Consider the following 19,576-nt stretch of genomic DNA (forward strand, 5'->3'; position numbering starts at 1 on the left):
AAATTAGTCATCTAAAAAAACCTAACTTTTCAGTAGATGATAAATTGTCTATTGTGCTACTGGGGAAAAAAACTACTACTCTTATTTTTTTATTTAGCTCCTGCAAGAGGACCAGATATCTGGAGAGAGAGAAGTCCTTCTGGTGAAAGCCTAATAGTCTTCTGGAAGGTAGATAGAACACGTAAAATATTATGTAATATAACTTTACAAAAAATATATTTACTTACACATTTATAAATTCAGTGAAGTTTATAGTCAATAAACCAGCCTGCTTTGCTTAACTTTTTATAGAACCATCGAGACATATACTTTTCCCCAAATAAGAATGTTATTAAAATTTTATAATTTAAACATTGCTTTGAGAAGCATTTCACATGAAGAATTAAATGTTTTATACATCTCAGTTGAAAATTAAAAACTTAGGAATTTACAAGTTAATTCTCAAAATTATACTTGAGTTACTTTTTTGCTGTATAATCTTACACAGTCATCAAACTAGATCAGGAGCTGATCTATTATCCTCTGTTGTCTTCTGTATGTTGCAAATTGGTTTTAATGCACTCTTTGTCTGTTCGTAGCCCTTATCCCTTTCTGAAACCAATGGAAAAATAGTGTCTCATGAAGTGTCCTGCTACCTGCTAGAGACACTACTGGAGCGTAAAGTAGTCTTTGAACCCTCAAACAGTACTGAGATAAAACTTGGAGAAAGTGATTGTGTAATTAGCGTTGTAGCCAGAAACCATGCCGGTTCATCTCCCCCTTCAAGGATAACAAGCGTGGAACTTCCAAGTGGTGAGTGCTCCCAGCTGAGAGTTAAGCACCTTCAAACTTGGGGAATATCTAGGAGAGTTCGTTTATTGAAAAATAATGGTTTTTTTTGTTTGTGTTTATTTCCCCACACAAATCTGCTGGGCGGGGGGAAAAATGCTGCTTTGCTCTTGGAGTAGTGTCTCACCAATTAATTGTGCTCTTTACATTAATAAAGATGATAATGTGCAGTCTTTACAGCTATTTGTGCTTTTCAAAAGCATTGGTGTGGATCCCTGATATTTAGGGAGCTCAGTGTATTTCTCTGTGTTCTTGTTGAGACACTGCCAAGTGTTACATGCCCAAGAGATTCAGAAGTTTTGGAGGCGTTGTGTGGCTTTTTAAGGCGAGAATTGTCAGTTCAATGCCTGTGAGCTCTGCAGGAGAATATTAATTTGCCTGGTTGGTAAAGTGTTGGCATCCTTGTGCTAGGGAGCCAGTATTTGAAAAGGAGGTAGGGCTTTAGCTTCCCGATTAAAACAGTGCTACTCTTGCTGAGGGCTTTGTAAAGGGAAATAGCTGAGCCAGGTAATGATTTTCTGCTCTTAACACTGAGCTTGGAGAGTAGATAATACTGCAGAGCAGTTATTGAGAGTCCATGCTTCCCTGCACACCAAACAGTGTAATCTCCCAAAGCCCAAACCTTTAGCTCCAGATCTGGCTGATGCTCTGCAGGGACGACAGATTCACACAGCAAGGCCTGTCTCCACTTGTTTGCCAGGAGCATTCATGGGTCTGCTTCTTCTTGCCCACCTGGAGAACAGGTATCACAGTTGGTTGTCTGGCAACTCAGGTTCTGGTAAGACATGGCCATCTCTCATAGGAAAAAATGTGTTCTGGCTGAGATTCACAGTGAGATGAAAAAACAAGTTTATTTTTGTGTGAAGGAAAACCATGTGAAATACAATGTTTCTTGTGCTTCTCCAGAACAAAAAAATCACAGAATAGGTCAGGTTGGAAAGGCCCACAGTACAACCTCCTCACCCAAGCAGTGCCATCCCAGAGCACACAGCACAGGATTGTGTCCAGATGGTGCTTGGGTATCTCGAGTAAGGCAGAGTCCACAACCTCTCTGGAAAATCTGTCCCAGTGCTTGGTCACTGCATTGGAAGGTTCTTCCTCACACTCATATTCCTGTGCATCAGTTTCTGTCCTGTTGCTCAGCATTACCAAGTAGACCCTGGTCTCTGACCCCTCCCTGCAAGCTTTGACAGACACTGATGAGGTCTCCTCTCAGTTATCTCTTCTCAAGGCTGAACAGGCCCAGCTCCCTCAGCCTGTCCTAGTAAGAGAGATGTTCCAGTCCCTTAAGCATTTTTGTTGCCCTCCGCTGGACCCATGCCAGGAACTCCTTGTCCCTGTTGTCCTGAGGAGCCCAGAACTGAGCACAGCACTGATGCTAATACCTGGTAGTATATTCTTAGTCTGCCCATTGGAGGGAAAAGTAACTGTATGGGACAGTTCATTTGAAATGCTTTTATAGCTCTCCTTCAGCAGAGAATAGGGTGAGGCTCTGGGAGTCAGAGGTCTCTGTAACAGGTTTGTGGTGTGGCATAGCTGATGGCAGCTAGAGCTTTGCATTCATTTATAGCTTTCTCTTAGATGTCTGAGGTTCCCTTTGGTGTTACCCAACTTGTACTTATTAAAGATTTGCTCCTGAGTTGGTATAGGAATTGAGTCACTGACTGGAGTCATACAAGATGACTCATTCAAAGAACTGGATGACACTTTTGCCCAGACATCTTTTCTGGCTGCTTCCTGTGTTCAGTCTGTAAGTGATTTTAATGTCAATAAGAGAGCAGAGGGTTTGAAGCTGGAGATCTGCTGAGATTTTATGAAAACTGAAAACACAAACAAAGGATACACTGCCATAATTAGTCACTGTCTCTGAAAAGTGCTCTGTAGAGTGTTGGGGCATGTAATCTGGCTGATCCAGGCCCCCCTACCACAGTAGTGGTCTAGTGCTAGTAGTTATTTGTTCTTCTAGTCTAGGTTGCAGCTATAAATACACCAAAATGAGCAGTACTGCCCATGGTGAATTTCTAGTTATCTAGCTCAGAAAATAAGGTGGAGTGTGATGTATTTAAGTATTTTTTAGACAGTACATGATTACTATCAGTAAAAAACTCTTTTCTGTAACTAGAAAAATTAAAGTCTGCTAATTAGAAATATGTTATTTTCCAGTGTCATAGAAATGTAGTTTCACTGGATGCATAGTAGTTTTTCTGGGGAAAGTATCAAAGCCCTTGTGCAGTTGATTTACTTTTATTATTCATGTATCTTTTTCTTGCCATGAGCAAACTGCAAAACAATTGTACACTTAACTGTATACTAAGATTATTTAGAAATAGATAGTCCTTTGACATTCACAGCACATCTGTGAGAGTAAAGTTTTCATAGCACTAATTCTTAAAAACTGTCCTTGCCCTTCAGCCTTCCATAGTTTATGGCTTTAATAAAATGAAATAATAGACTCAATGGGGAGCATAAATGAGAACACTGAAAAAGGAAAACTGAAATCCTGAGATTGTTTTTGCAGATCTGTCATGGGGCCACCCCTTTTGTGGTGGCCTTTGGAAACCATCCCTTAGCTCTGTGGGGTTCCATGTGATGGACAGCCATGGAGGGCAGCTGCAGGAATCAGAAGCTGTTCCCAGATCTGATCACTTCACAAGGGCAGCTAAACTTTTGATAATCAGAAACAAGAAAAACAGATTAAAGGCAAAGCTTTTTTTTTTTCTTTCTTGTATAATTTACCCTTGGTAGACTGAAGCCTCCGTAAAGTTCACTAGGGACATGATTATTGCTGTTGATTCTTCATGAAAAATGGTTATCTGTGGTTGGGCGAGTGACAGCAAGACACTTTGAAAGAAACACAAAGCAAACCATTTGATGAAATGACAGCAGGAATTTATAGCTGGAGGCTTGTGCCAGATTGGTGTCAATTCATATTTGAACCTGACATCTGCTTTTTCAGCTTGAAAAAGTGCTTTTTAAGCCAGTCCTGAGCTGCTGCATTTCTCATCATCATACTTAAGGCTGGCTGGGGGATTTGCTGCAGGCTATGTCTGATTCTGAGCACTCCAGAAAGCTCAGCTGAGTGCACTGCTTCGAATTCACAGTTCACTCTTGTGCCTCTCATTCCTAGAAATGACTGCCCCTAGAAATGACTGCTGTTTATAAAGCCATTATGCTGTGGCTGGAAGGCTTTATTTCATCTTGGGCTATAGATAAGTGTCTGCTCTTTGATGGATTTTTGTGTCACCTTTGTTGCAGACAATGTCACAACAGATCAGGCCGTGGCAATGGGTAATGGAATTAATATTTCTTGGGATTCTTACCCTAACATGACATGTGGCTACGTAGTAAAATGGTGTCATTCATCTGGGTCTGAACCCTGTAGTGTGGACTGGCAGAAATTTCCTTCAAATACAACAAATACAGTGATAAAATCTGGTAAGTCAGAATACTTTCTTGTGAGTCTTTCTGTTTGAGATCCTGAGCAGCAAGTGGAATGAGAGTAGCATGAAGCCATAGATTGCAGATTGTTTGATTGCTGTGTACTTATATAAATAAATTAATTTCTTCTTGGTACTGTGTTTATTTTAATTTCTTACACAGTCCTGTCAAATCCAAATATAAGTCTTGACTTAACTTTTATCATCCTGTGTTTATTAACTGTTTTGAAATTACCTCTTCTAGCTGTATGCTACAATTTCCTAACTCAGCCTAATGCATAATGGTTAATCTAGAGTTTGGGGTTTTATTTGGATTCTAAGCATAAACAGTGCTGCTCAGGATGGGAGAAGACTAATCCGTTGTTTTTACATGAGGCAGATTTTTTTTAAGTGTGACCTCCATGTGTTGGCTTGCTGTCAACTATTGAAATTTCCTGGAACAGGGCACATTCCAGGTCTCTAGATGCTGGTGGGCAGATCAGGGAAATGAAATTCAGCTGTGGTGGGACTAGTAGCAGCAGAAGAGGAAAGAGAGAAAGCATTAAAGATGTGGGATTTTTTTCTCTGCTGTCTATAAGGGTATATATTTGCCTTTTAGAAGAATTCAATATTAAAGTCTCCGTTCAAGGAAACAGCTTTGAGCTGTGTACATAGGAAAGTTGAGGAGGAGTGAGACCTGGAAGAGTGGGGGAAATACGTTTTTCTGTCTGTAACTACAACACTGTGTCCATGTTGTTTCTGTTTGTACTAGCTAGAGATTTCTTTTTTTTAAGCAGACAATACTATGTCTATCCAATGATGCACTGCTTTACTCCTGAGCTCTTCACTGGGATGGTTCTTGCAGCATGTGACTCTTTTATGAGTTATCCAGCTGCTAGGGCTGGGCTTAAGCTGGCAAATCCACCTCTGTTCCTACTCCTGCTAGGAGAATCTCTCAGGCTGGACCTGAACTCTCGCATAACCCAGTTGACTTCTGTGTAGTTTCACAGTGGTATCTTGTTTAGAAAAAGTCTTGAAAATAGTGTACAGCCCTGATTTGAGAAAATCCCAGAAAGTGGTAAATTATTTACACATTATAGCATCAAATACCTGTACTTTCACCAAAGACACGGGAAGCATAAATTTGATCACTATCTGTGTTTTTTAAAGTCAGTTCAGGACTGAAGTTCATTGCTAAGTTGTTTCACTGTCATTTCTTAGAGTTTTCTGCATATCTTTTGTCCTGTTGCTCCAGTAAGCCTGATTATTTCAAAATGCATTTGTATTTCTGAGGAGGCAGGATCTACACAGCTGCTGTGGGAGGAAAGGAAGGGGATTATTTCTGGTAATTTCAATTTGTGTTTCCCCATTGAAAGGGCAATTTATGCAATTTGAGTAGCTTGTTTTGAATCCTCTTTGTTTAGTACTAAACTTTCTCTGGGAGCTAGATTTGGTTACTTCTAAACCACATCTGATGGCATAGCTTTTGTAGAAATTACAAGTAGGGATGGTATTTATACCATTATACTTTGTAATTTTTAATATGTATTTATATACCTGCATCATGTGAAATCTAAAAGCATCATTCTTCTGAAGTGAAATATTCTTACAGCAATTTTCCCTTGCAGCTCTGTTCAAACCTGGTGTGAGATACAACTTTTCTCTGTATGGCTGCAAATCCACAGGATATCAGTTGTTGAAAAATGTAACTGGATATATGAAAGAGCTGCGTAAGTGCACTTTTATCATTCAGGATCTCTGCAAAGTGAGCTTAGTCTGTGTCTATTTTTTAGCTCAGTGTTGGCAGAAGACAGGGACCAGAATCCCCAGTACTAATGACTTCTGTTTGTTCTCTGTGTATAACTGTAACACATTTCTCCAGCCACTTCCAGTTCCAGGCAATAACCCTCTGTTCCAGGCAATATGCAATAACCCTCTGTTTTCCAGCTTGTGTGGTGGCACAGGAGTGTCACAGCAATTCACAGCCATAATTTGAACCACAAGGCTGTGGTCCCTTCTACACAAGAGGAGGCAACTTTTTTGATTCATCAAGTCCAAGTAAACTTCCAAGCACATTGGTACAGCTCAGCAAATGTAAAAAGTGTCCATAACATTTCTATTTGAAAGCACTTCTTAGATCCAAACTAGATCCTAGAGTACAAACCACTCTGAGAATTGCACTTGTATTCTGTCCCAAACCAGCCCTGTCTGGGTAACTGGGGTTTGACCCAGTGCTGAGCTTTGCTGGCCTGAAGATGCATTAGCATCTGAATGCTTTCTGTTCCCAGGTGTCTGGACATGACTTTACCCTTTAACACCACAGCTGTATTGTATTGTATCCTAACTACAGCACCCATTTCACTTTGAAGTTTAATATGTTTTCTGCTAAAATAGTTTGCCTAGAAAACTGAACTGCTGACATAATCCGAGTCCTTGGAAATGGTGTTGTTTATTTCATTGCAAAAGTTGAAGGTAAGGTTAAGGCAATTTTACCAGAAACTAAATTTTCAGCCATTTGTATTTCTGCAAAAAATTCTGAAAGGTTTCCCAGAAGAGTTTTCCATGTGTATTATGAGCAGATCAGACAGAAGCTTTCCAGATATAATGACTTTGGGGGACTAAAAATGCATTGAACGTGCAGAAGAAACTGACTAGGAACTGAGAAATGCACAAGAGCATAGATTCATTCTAAAACTTCAGATTTGCCTTTGGACAGATAACCATCAAGAGAAAAATGGATGCATTCTTAAACATGAGTTCAGCCGTGCTGGATCAAAGCCAAATGTCAGGTTAAGTCCTGACATTATGCATGGCCATATGCATTATCTGCTGTAACACTTTCAGTAGGCTTCAGGTATTGGAACAAGGACTGCTAAGAGTACAAACTGCTAAGAGTAGTTCTTTTAAGCTGAGATGGTAGAATTATGGAATTTTTTTAGTCTTAAGATGAGCTTTGAAGTCCCACAGTTAAAGCTTGTAAAAGCTAATATGTATCCTCTGAATGTTTATACAATCTTTTGGGGTTTGTTGGAGGAAGAAAGGTATTTAGGGGTATGGGTCTGTAAGAAGGCTGACCAAAGAGAAATTTTTCCTCTAGCACCTCTTAGTAACTAATACTGCAGTAATTATTGAGGATTAGTCCAACATAGCTGTATTTTTGTAGACTCCTGCTAAGTCTTTCACACGTACTTTACTGTGAGGAGTCTTGAGGAAAATGCTGGAAAATGCTAGCTCCAAAATAAAACTGATTAATTACTTACATGGTTTCAGCATTTTATGATAAGGTAATTTACTACTGGTTTCTACCCTCATAATTCTCCCTACAGCTCCAAAAACTGCACCAAATTTTATTGTTGAAGAAACTTCTTCAGATTCTATTTTGGTAAAATGGGAAGACATTCCTATTGAAGAATGCCGAGGATTTCTAAAAGGATATCTTCTTTCCTTTGCAAAAGGTGAAAAAGATGCTTTAAAGCCTAGACTTTCAGAATCAGGTAAGATGATTATGTAGATTGTAACTTCCTTGCTTACATCTTTCCTTTTTATATTTTAATAATTTAATTTCACTTTAATAAAAAAGATGCTTAATAATGATTCAGTTGCATTACTCACTGTTATAATTTGCTCCTGATATGTGACAAAGGCATTGAAAATAATCAGCTCCTTGTGTGATTAGCCCAGTTATTTTTTAATATAAAGCAAAAGTTGGAGAAACCCTGTCTCACTGGGGACATAAAGTAATGCAGTGACTAAGTGGCAAGGTGTCATGCTGTCCTGTGCTCAGGTGCCCTGGGTAGATGAGGTGGGGAGGTTACATGGCTATATTTAATAGGGTATATTCTTCCAGCGCCTGTCCTGTCAGGACTGAAGCCTGGTTCACATTCATAAGAGGACATGCAGGAGGGTAAGGAAATGTAGTCAATCTGCAGCAGCAGCACCACACTCCTGTGATGTTTAGTGCAGTGTAAGCAAGCAGCATTGCTAGGGTTCTTTATTTCAGTTTTTCTTTACATGGACTGTTCTTCTGGTTTCATCTGCTCACTTCAAGACACTTTTGCTAAAGCTGAGGTTGTCTTTTTGAATCCTTTCTTATGAAATTATGCTTTTCTTACTGTTACCAAATAAACAGGGAATCCAGAACTTAAAGTTAACAATATCACTGACTTAACAAAGAAGTCTATGAAAATATTTGATCTTCAAGGCAAAACAAGTTACCAGCTGGAACTACAAGCCTACACTGCTGGTGGGTTGAGCCCTCCAAACAGCCTCTATGTGGTGACAAAAGAGGACTGTAAGTTGATTATCCCTGTTCAGACATATCCTTGTCTTTAGTACAGGGGGTGTATGATGTATATAAAGCTGAGCTTATTTTGTTGGTTTGTGGATTTTTTTCTGGTCCTGTAGGTGGTTTGGGCCTACAGTCTAATTTTTCACTTTATTTAGTTGGTTATTTATAAATACAAAAATACAGTTCAGAGTGAGGGAAAGATCCTTTCCTATTACAGCTACTTTGTAGTTCATGGTAATGTATGCATAAAAAAATAACTTCTAACCTACTACTAAATATAATGGAGTCTGAGCTTAATTTTCTAAAACAGCCAGTTGTTTTTGTCAGGTTTCCCATGATGGATATCTGATAATACATGGTGGGAAGAAAGTCATTGTGGAAATATTTATCAGTTTCAGAGTTGTAAACAGATGCTTGTCTGCTTTGAATTCAGTTTTATTGATCCCTTGACAGAAGTAAACACAGAAAGATAATTACAAAAAAAAAATAGAGATTGACTTTGGAGAATGAGAGAAAAAAAGTGTTTTCCTATGAAGGACTAAACACTGGGGTGCAACTAAAATACATGAAAAATCAAGCTCGAGGCATTTAATATCAATGCAAGAAGGCAATGAAGATCTATTGGAGTTAAAGCCCAGGGATTGGAAGCATTGTAAAACATATAAAAGACAATACTGTTTATGGAATTAGTTGTTGGACTAGAAGAGCCATTACCAAAACTTGGCCAGGTCAGGTAGCATAAAAGTGCAATGCCAGTGCATAGTGAGAACAGAATCACCATAGCAATGAGTCTTATGCAGCACATGAAGCCTTCTGTAATTAAACAATCAGAGAGGAATATCTGCTGATTTCCGTAGTTATCACTGAATCTGTGAATTCCAGCAAAGGGTGATAGTGTAGGTCACTGTTGGCAGACCACTGCACTAGCTGAGTTTAATGGAATGGTCTTTAATTGGGGGGAATATTAGAAAAGGCATAAAATTTACTGGTAACAGTGGATATACTATCATTGGATATTTAATGTCTTCTCTTTTTCTTATTCCCCAGCTGTAGGATTAATCATTGCAATTCTCATCCCCGTCGCAGTGGTGGTGCTGCTGGGAGTGTTGGCCAGCATCTTCTGCTACCGAAAGAGAGAATGGTAAATGCCTGCCTTGGGTTCTCTTCTTTTCCTGGAAGTGTTTGCTTCAGTGCTAGGCTTTTCCATTATTTTAGTTACTCCTTGTTTTCTCTAAATACCCAAAGATGTTAGTGGGCATTGTTTAAAGGTGGGTGGCAAAAATACCATGTGGAAGGTGAGGGAGAAACTGTGTTAGAGAGAGGTCAGAGGGAGGAATGCAAAACGTTTTTGCAGGAGCCTGTCTTCCAGTGAACACCGTTTATAAACAGTTTCCAAATGGAAATACACTGGCGACATACTGTAATTTGTGTGCCCTCTACAAACAAAGATAGACATACCATCTTCAACTTTTAATAAATGTGGGATATTAAATTCCCAACTTAAAAAAAAGGTTGCTGTTTTTTCCATTATACTCAGTGAAAGTTCAACACATTAAATCTTTGCACCAGATGTCTTCAGTATTCTCAGTTAAAGGGGAGTGTCCTGACTCCTTTTGTGTATTCACAATCTGTTTCAGGCTTTGCTATCTTTATAACAGTTTATTCTTTCCTCTTTAAAGGATTAAAGAAACATTCTATCCAGAAATCCCGAATCCTGAGAACAGTAAGGCACTGCAGTTTCAGAGGAACATCTGTGAGGTAACCCTTATTTTAAATCTAGTATTTTAAGCTTCCGAAAGATAAAAACCAGTTAAAGAATTCTTTTGCAAAATGACTTATCTGTTCCAATTGTAGGAAAAAAAAACTCCGTGGAAGGGGGAAACAAGCCAATTTACTGAGTAACTTTTGTCAGGTGCTATCTAGAGCTTTGTTGTTGTTAATGTAGTTACTTGCAATGTTTGAACTAGGAAAGGACTGTTGTATTTCTCTTCTTCCAGCTAATGAGAAGTGTCAGTACCTGATAAGAATACAGGAGTAACACACCCATATTTGTCAAAGTGTTAGAAGAAGCAGAAAGTATGGAGATCTGCCATATCCCATTATCCTGGTAGATACATTAGTTGGAGATGGGCATGATATTTAAACAGCCTTCAGGTATGGCTTATACAAAGACAAGATTTGGGGAGAGTTCTCGAACACTTACTGCAAGATCTCAAGTCTCTTTAATTTGCATAAAATACTTTTTGCCAGAAAATTATAAACACTTTTTTTTTTAATGTATTGTACTAGTGGTCATGGGATAAGTACGATCCACAAGCCACCAAACTGCTGTAATTTCAGCAACTTGTTGCTTTCGGGTTTTCCAGATCTTTTAGCTTAGTGTCTCCCCCTTCTCCTTTTTCTCATTTCAGGGGAATAAGACACTTAAAACACTGGAAATGAACCCGTGCACCCCCAACAGTGTTGAAGTGGTGGAAACACAGTCTGCAGCTCCAAAGATTGAAGACACAGAGATGATGTCCCCAGCAGCAGAGACCACTGTGCCTGAAGATGGTTCTGACTCAGAAATGGAGAACCACGTTGTTGTCTCCTACTGCCCCCCTATCATTGAAGAGGAGATCTCAAATCCCTCTATGGATGAACCTGGGGAGTCATCTCAGGTGGTTTACATTGACATCCAGTCAATGTATCAACCTCAAATTAAACCAGAGGAGGAACCAGAAACAGACTTAGTGACTACAGCGGGCTATAAGCCACAAATGCAGCTGTCTATCAGTGCTCTGAAAATAGAGGGTCATTCACCTGTGGAGGAAGAATTGGATAAAACTGAAGGTTACAGACCTCAAGCAAACACAAACACCTGGAACATGGGCACTCCAGACTCTCCTGGAACAGTTGAAAGCAACAATGAAAATACATCTTTTGGGAGCCCATGTTCAATTAATTCCCGACAGTTTCTGCTTCCCCCAAAAGATGATGAAGACTCTCCTAAACCCATTAACACAGGGTGGTCCTTAACACACTTTTTTCAGAACAAACCAAATGATTAACAGTGAATCCTCATTGCACATGAACCTGCCTTCTGAATAAGCTTTTATTCCTGATATTGTAGAGAAAGGAAGAAGAAAAGTGCAAAAGGCATTAATTATTCTTGGAGACAGTCAGAAGTTCTAGTGAGCTGAATGTTACCATGTGTAAGTTAGTCAAAGGGTTAATATTCCATTGTAATAGAGGCTGAGAGGCCAAAATTATAGCAATTTAGTTATTACTCTAGTAAAATATATTGGATGTAAGGGGTTTTGAATTTACAGCCCCTGATAATTATAGTCAAAGATCTCTGCCTACCTTCACACATTGCTCCAAGATAAACGTGGTCTCATGCAATTTATAACTTGGAAAGATTGCTTTGCTTTGTTGTAGTTGTTATCAACTGTGCAGACTCAAATGATGCAGTGCCAACAGATTTCCTTACTGAAGGTGTAATTTATATAAAATCTCAGCCTTAGACATGGAAACAATGTGGTGGGAAACTGTTGAGATCTTTTACCTAGTTATAAACAAAGAACAAATGAGAGTGCTATTTTTTTTCTTCTCCTGTATGGAAGGTTATTGTCACTGTTTAACACTTACAAAGCAATGGCCATTCAAATCTGTTGCTTTTTAACTAGACACTAATTTCTGTACCTACTGTACAATGTTTATTAAATGTTTGACTCAGGGGTACAAACTTGGGGAAAAGAAGTGTAACACTGATTGAAACCTCAACAAGAGCTGCATAAAGTTTAAAACTTCCTTTAAAAAAAAAAAACTTTGAATGCTCTATATTTTTTCTATCTTTTGGTTAAAGAGTTAATCTTTCCTGATGTATTGCACTAATACATTTTGTATTTCATAGCTTCTGCTCCAGATCTCCTGCTTTGAAGTGGTACAGTAGTCCATTCACCCTCAGTGTTCAGCAGTCTTTGCACTATGCAGTAATGTAAGCCGTGGGGAAATCTCTGTCTACTCACCTTGGTTGCTGACGCAGTTTGGCACATGAAATTAGAGGTAGTAGGACTAGGTCCTTGAGGAGAAATTGCTTTTTGGATGGTCTTTATCGTATTAGCTTTGTATTACCTGCTGCCTGGCTGATCTTTGATTTTAGGCGTCAGTCCAACAGGACCTTCTATACAAATCCTACCTGGGAGTACAAGGTAGGATTTCTCTAGTGGCAGGGAGAAACCCACAGAGGTTTTAGTGCCGCTAATTCTACCTCTCCTTTACCAGATATGTGATGCAAAGGAAGCTTAAATTATGTACATTTGTGTGCTTAAAGGAATGCTTAGTTACAATCGTCTTTTAAAACGCTTGTTTTCCCATGTGCATCTCTAAACAACTGTAACTATAACATTTCACTGTGTAAATTTTAGGCTGTGGCATACATGAATTTCACTAGCTTACAGGAAAAATGTTTGAGAATTTGCCTGTTTCTTGCTGTAAAACAGTGGGGAGGCATCAGATGTTTAAAGAGCTTGATCTAAAAGGGTCTCCATATAGTTCTAACCATTTTTTTTTAAATCTCCATTTCCTTAGCTACTGTGCTTTGTTTGGGGTTTGGATTGTTGTTTGGTTTTGGGTTTTGGGTTTTTTTAATAAATGAGACATGGGAATGGTTTTCGAAACAAAACAGATAGGAGAATTGGCTTGGCTGCTAGTTGTATTGGTTTGAGAGTAGACTAGGAGGATAACTTGAAAGACATTTGGTCTCCAAACCACATGATCTGGCCATCAAAATAAAACCAAGCATAAGGTTAAACATAATCACAGCAATGGGTGGTTCAGTTTCAGAGGCTGACATATCTCTGCCGTCTCCATAGAACGAAAGTGTAGAGGTGTTTCAAAACTGACAAAAAGGCAAAGCTCTAAATAGTTACCATAGTAGGTAACAACTTCCTGTATGTGCCTCCCTGAAGAGTGAACTGTGAAAAAGTGAAGAACAGATTAGTCTGCAGGTCTGGCAGAGTACAAGGTGTCTCTGAAAGAACAGAAAGTGCACATAAGATCCATTTTTTGAGTCTTTGAATTAGCAGGGCTGCACGTGGAAAGAAAGGCAGTGCAAAGAGCTGATGTCCATTTGTAACCAAACATGAGCACAAGAGAAGTGTCATAGCCTATTACTTAGAACATTAAACTAACACATGAAAGGAAGTAGTTAAGCTTCCTTGCGATTGATAGCTGGGAGGAGGCTAAATCCTAATAGTAACAACTGTTTTTTATAATTATTATTTTTTAAGAGTATTTCTTTTCATTAGTGTAGATTTGGCTTAGTGTGTCCATCTCCTAAGAGGAATTTTAGCTTTTGCTGCTATATGCTTTTAATTGAAAGCAGATGATGTCATGGACAGCGTGTATGGATAGTGGTTAGGGTTTTTTTTTTTAAATAGAGCAGTTTCTCAGTGCAGAGGAGCAATCAGTATTGTATGGTAATCCAACTGAAAAAAGAAAACCTCAGAACAGCTGACCATGAAGAATAAGTGGGCTTTTCATATGGCTGTGTATTGCAAGAAACAAAATCAAACTGCAGTTTGAGAGTACTAACAATTTTTAATTTGGAGCCTGGAAATCAGGACAGCTGCAGAGAACACACAGAGTTCTCACAGGAAGTAGTTTAGGACCATTCTCAGTGTTCACATGGTGAACTTACACATAAGCATCACATACTCAGGTTTCCCAGTGTGCTGCTCCTCCTATTCAGTAAAGATGACAACATTTTAAATTGCTTCATTTCTTAGTGATTAGGTAAGGAAAAGCTCCACAAATGCATGTTCTGCCTCAATGTTGATGTTATAAACTCTCTCTGACCTAATTATTCATCCCTCTTTTTTTTCCTTTTTATTTTTAATTCTTGACTATATACCAGGTATTCTGACTTTCAGGATGCAGGTCAGAAAGATCCTTTAACAGCAATTGCTTCAGTAAGAAAAGTGGGGCAAATGTGGGAGAGACACAGGCTTGTGCAGTATCTGTAGCATCATTATTGCTTAAAGCTGAAGAGCTAGTAAGCAGTTGTCATTCCAGCACTTGAAAGCTTAGCTGCTTCACCTTTGTCGTTTCCTTTGAGCCTATTCAGTGCTGCCTTTCAAATGCCTATCTCAGATCTTCAGCAGTGAATTCAGATGCATAGGAAGAGGTGGTGTGCTAATGTTGTGATCAACCACCCCTGGGTATGTGGAGCAGTCGAGATGAATGACAAGGACAGTCGGGGAATAGACTTGCTTTCTGAGCCCAAGTGCCATGTTAAACCAGTGAAGCATCTTTAGGAATGTCTTTGAACCAAATGCTCTTTCAAAGCATGGTGCTCTCTCATGGCCTCTAAATGCTTTGATAACACAGTAAGCTTCAGAGGCGATCAGATTCTTTGTACTAGTGCCTTCTAGCTTCCTGAAGAGCCTCTTTGGACAAGTTTTTTTCTGAAAAATATATTAGGAATCGTAAAGTTTGAAGAGCATTTCCTTACTATCCTTTTGTGGAAAATCTTATCCTTTATTGAACATTTATTTTTAGTTATTTTGGATTTTTTACTTCACTTTTTAGAAGAGTAAAAAATGCAGCATTTAAAAAAAATTATAAAGAACCAAACAAAAAACAAAATCCAACAACTTCCAGAAGGGATATGACCAGAAGGGATTGTGTCATGCCTGACTTCAGTCCTCCAGGATCAGTGTTCGGAGATGTAGGGTATTAATGCCAAGCAGTTGCTTTCTGAAGAAAGTCGTTGGTTCTGCTGCTTTTTATTTTTGAGCCATGCCTGTCATATGTGACAATTTAAGTTTTGCAATGGATTTTTGTACTGTTCACTGTACGTATGGAACATTGGTCACGTTTGATGTATCATTGTGCACTCTCCTATTTGACACATTCATTATTTTTTGTTTTTTGACATGCACAAGATCTGGGATCTCAGGCTTGTGTTACATTTTGGGATGGTAGATCTGCATGTGATATACCTCACAGAACTACTAGTTAATATATCAACAAAATAGTAAGCTAATATTACAGGCAGGCAGTGAATTACCTCCCCTGCTATGCAGTGGCTGTATAGGCAGACCTAGAACCCGATAACTGACATTTGCTGTCTTTATTATCTCTAGTTGCTGCTTTCATGGGTAAACCATTTCTAAAGGGAGCCAGTCGCTGTGTGGTTTGTCATGGCACAATTGGCAGATGCACCGTGTTTCTTCATCTTTGGTTTATGTGGGGGACCAGAATTTTACTTTGTTAGTAACTGGCAGCAGCACACTCCTGCTGACCTCAAGCTTTAGGCTGCTCTGAAGAGGCATTTTCAAGTCACATTTTATGTTGTTGTTGATAGGTTCAGCGAGGTAAAGCTTAATGCTGTGGTATTATTTCCTGTGATCATGTCCTCCAGGACACTCAGTTGAACATGAATAGGAGCAAAAATTAAAGTGATTGGGTGCACTGGAGAGAGAAGGCTAGATAAGGCATCACTCTGAAAAGGCAATGATAAATTGCGTGCTCTGTTTTTAAATGAATACTGCTTTGTAAATAGAATACTTGTATCTCTACAAGTAGATAGAAATATAGTAAAATAATTTGACAGATATTAGAAAAATGTAACATTTAGAGAATGAGATTGCTAGCAAGGCTCTGTGTACCATAAATCTGTGAAGAGCTTCCCATGTAAATAGCATTTTCTGTTCTGCCAGACTTTGATGAAGACTTCAGTGCAAATGACATTTAATATTTATAACACTAAGTCCTAACCCTTTAATGCACACATGTGCTTGCATCATCATGTGCCTAGGTGCATATGGCAGAGGAAGTCAGCTTGCAATTGCCACAGTGATTTTTTTTGGAGTTCTGCACATGAATATATACCTTCTGAGACAGTTTTGTCTAGAGGAAGCACCTGCTGTCTTGTGCTCCTCCCAACACACTTCGCAACCCTTGTGGTGCAGTGCATTAAGTGATGCCCTGTGTGGACCATGCTCAGAGATGCTGTTGGCAGTATTTGTTGGTTTTTTTCCCTTGTCTTTTCCTTAGCCAGCCTGGAAACACAGTCCCAGACCCCAAATGCTAGACAAGGATTCAGAAGTGTTTGAGTGTTTAATTCCCTTATGTTTAAGACTGTCTTAGATATCTCATTAGGAGGTGTAAAATAGTTTATTCCACTACAATTTTCTTTCCCCTCCCCCATTAATACAAGTCTGGATTTTCCCCATTGTTTCTAAGATAGCCAGTGTTTGTTTGCTTTTTGCATGTTGTACAGGCAAACCTCAGATGATACTGGCAGGCTTTCTGTAACTTTATAAGTTGTCCCAGTATTGTGCATGAAAATACTTCTCCCCCACAAAAGGATCTATTAATTCCTTCTGCTTTTACAACTGGAAAAAAAAAACTTCCAGAAGACTTCTGGGTTTTGGAGAGCAGGGGCTTAGCATCCCCATGCAAGTGAGCTGGTCTAATGGCAGGGTATTTCATGAGAGGATGGGGTTAATCCCTCTCCAGTGTCACCCTCCTCTTGTGACAGCACTGTCCAGGTGACTTTGTGGTGCACCAGAGCAGATGAAATCCTTGGTTTTCAATGTGATACCTAACAAAATCTCTAGGACAGTCCCAAATCTGCATTTTGACTGAAAGCAAGCTTCAGTGGAAATTTTTGGACAACTTCCACTAGGAGGCTCAATACCTTTGCAGCTCACTTGGTCTCACGTTGTTCAAAAAGTAGTGAGTAAAACTAACCCAGGAACAAAGCAAAAAGTGAAATTTTCACTTTTACATTATTTGGATTAAGAAAAATTTAAAAATTAATAGCTTGAGCAGGGCAAAGTAAAATAGAAAGGTCACACCCTTTAGTAGTAAAAAAAGAATCCTTCAACATCACTTTGTCAATGTTTTCTAAATGTGGTTCAAGAATGGCTTTGGAAACATTTTACGTTTTGATAGCATGTCAAAAGTTTGTAAAGCTGGGGATAGCAAAAAGAGAAGACAACTGAATCGTATCATATCTGAAATCCTACTTGAAGGTAACAGCAATTTGAACTTTGAGCCTGTTGTGGCACACAAAACATCAGAACTGGTGGAATCATACAGGTCACCTGAAAAAACATACAACATTGTACTATAATGCTGTAACTTTAAACATATACTGTGAATAGGTTCAAATTTTTTTTAGCTCTTTTTATACCATATTTTTTACAGCATAAATAATTTGTTTAGAGATGTTTTTTATGTTCTGTTTTTATGAAGATTTTAATGGACTTTTGTTAAATACTAGTGAAAATATTGTTTGCCAATTCAACATAGTCATCTATAGAAGTTAATTCTGAGAATAAATCAGTAGATTGAGCTGAAAAAATAGTCTTCATAACACACTACAACTAGTAAGTCATTCAGCATATTTTTGTTGCTGAATGATACTGAAATTTTCCAGCTTCCAAATCTGCTATTGAAAAATTACTTCTTTCACGATTTTAGCAAAATCATCACAAGGCACTTTAATAAAGCTGTAGCATGCCAAGTAAAATACTGATTCAACGAAGTGTATCGATATGAAAATTGATCAGCTAAGCAGTTAAACAAATGCATGCTTAAAAAAGGAAGCATGGGATCATGTTGGGGATATAATATTTCAGTGTGGCAGTTGACATGTAAGACTAACCTAACACTAAGATAAAACTTTGCATACATTTTAAACCTAGTTTGCTTGCTTGATGTAACTCCTGTTGTATTGCTTGGGTGTCTAAAAGTAAGCATGTGTTTAACAATTTTGCCATAGTATTGCCATGAAATTTAATAAATATATTTTCTTACACTCTTATTTGTTTTCATATTATTTGCTTTCCCATTTATTTTTTAATTAAGATTTAAGTTCTGCTCATGCCCCAGTACAAACAGAGTTATTTGAATTTTGTGCCAGAGTAAATAACCACAGGATCTAACAAGCACAGCCTTGGCTTCCTGATAGGCAGAGTGGATAGTAACAGATATTCCCTGAGCAGCTTCTCCTCACCACAAGAGACCCTACCATTTCCAAGGCCCACTGAAGCCCTCCTGTTCTTGCCATACAATGCAGTAATAGGAAAAAGTCCAGATCACTTACCCATGTCCTCCTTGGCTTGTAGCTCTAACACAGCTGGGGTTTGATATGTGAGGCCACTGCACACCTGGGCTGAGGATGTGCAGACATCAGCCCCTGCAGACTCTGCATGGGGGACATCCCTGTACTGGGATGAAGTGGCAGGATGAAGGGGCCAAGGCTGTGCACTGTGGGCTTGGTTTGGGTGGCACAGGACACTGTCTTAGCATGTTTTAGTGGAACTGAGATGACTAGCTAATGGTCATGGGCCTTATGCTTGAGGCCATTTATGTTTTATTATTTGGTGTCTTAGAGACAGCCAAAGAATTTTGTGGCTCATCTAACCCACAGCACCTTTACCTGGCAATGATACCTGAACTTAGCAATGTGTGTAATGACAGATGGTACACCACAGCACATCACATGAAACCATCATGGCATGGTGGCATTCTGCTCTCTCTATCTCTTTGGAGGCATCCTTGAAAGTCAAAGTCAATTCCTTGCTTCACAACAGCAGATTGGTGCAGCTTGATGTGACAGCAACTGGGCAGGGTGTGGGAGCTCCTCTAAGCACTGGGGAAATGTGGGATTAAGGACTTTTAGTGGGACTGAAGAGTACTGCTCTGAAAAGACACTTAGAGCTGTGGAAATGAGGAAAAGCTTAATTGTTCCAAAAGTGAAACCCACAGCTGCCCTCTCCAGCCCTGCTACTGTTCTGGTCAGAGCAGGGACACCAGGGAAGAGTTCCAGATAGGTCTCACTCCATCATATGTGTCTCAAGTCTAAAAGAACTAAGAGGATGATGGCTTTGCAATATCTTCTGAAGATACTGCATGTGTTCAGATATAGCTCGTTCAATGTCTAGCAAAACCAGGTTAATCCAGTTGGGCTCCTGGGCAGCTAAAATGACTAGATACAATAATCATGGAGATACACAACAGCAGCAGCAGAGGACCATGAAAGCAG

The 19,576-nt window shown here is 39.1% G+C and overlaps 1 protein-coding gene across 1 annotated transcript in view; it reads left to right on the forward strand.

The window, feature by feature from the left end:
- The window catches only part of LIFR (LIF receptor subunit alpha), a 33,291-nt gene extending 14,939 nt beyond the window's left edge, over positions 1-18,352 (forward strand). The window contains exons 11-19 of the mRNA XM_054003521.1: positions 98-168; positions 579-792; positions 4,084-4,263; positions 5,873-5,974; positions 7,571-7,738; positions 8,374-8,535; positions 9,580-9,673; positions 10,212-10,290; positions 10,944-18,352. Of these exons, the coding sequence (XP_053859496.1) occupies positions 98-168; positions 579-792; positions 4,084-4,263; positions 5,873-5,974; positions 7,571-7,738; positions 8,374-8,535; positions 9,580-9,673; positions 10,212-10,290; positions 10,944-11,582 (1,709 nt within the window). The 3' untranslated portion in view covers positions 11,583-18,352. The remainder of the gene's footprint in view (positions 1-97; positions 169-578; positions 793-4,083; positions 4,264-5,872; positions 5,975-7,570; positions 7,739-8,373; positions 8,536-9,579; positions 9,674-10,211; positions 10,291-10,943) is intronic.
- The last annotated feature ends 1,224 nt before the right edge of the window (positions 18,353-19,576 follow it).

Source organism: Vidua macroura, chromosome Z (assembly GCF_024509145.1).
Source record: "Vidua macroura isolate BioBank_ID:100142 chromosome Z, ASM2450914v1, whole genome shotgun sequence".
Taxonomy (NCBI): Eukaryota; Metazoa; Chordata; class Aves; order Passeriformes; family Viduidae; genus Vidua; species Vidua macroura.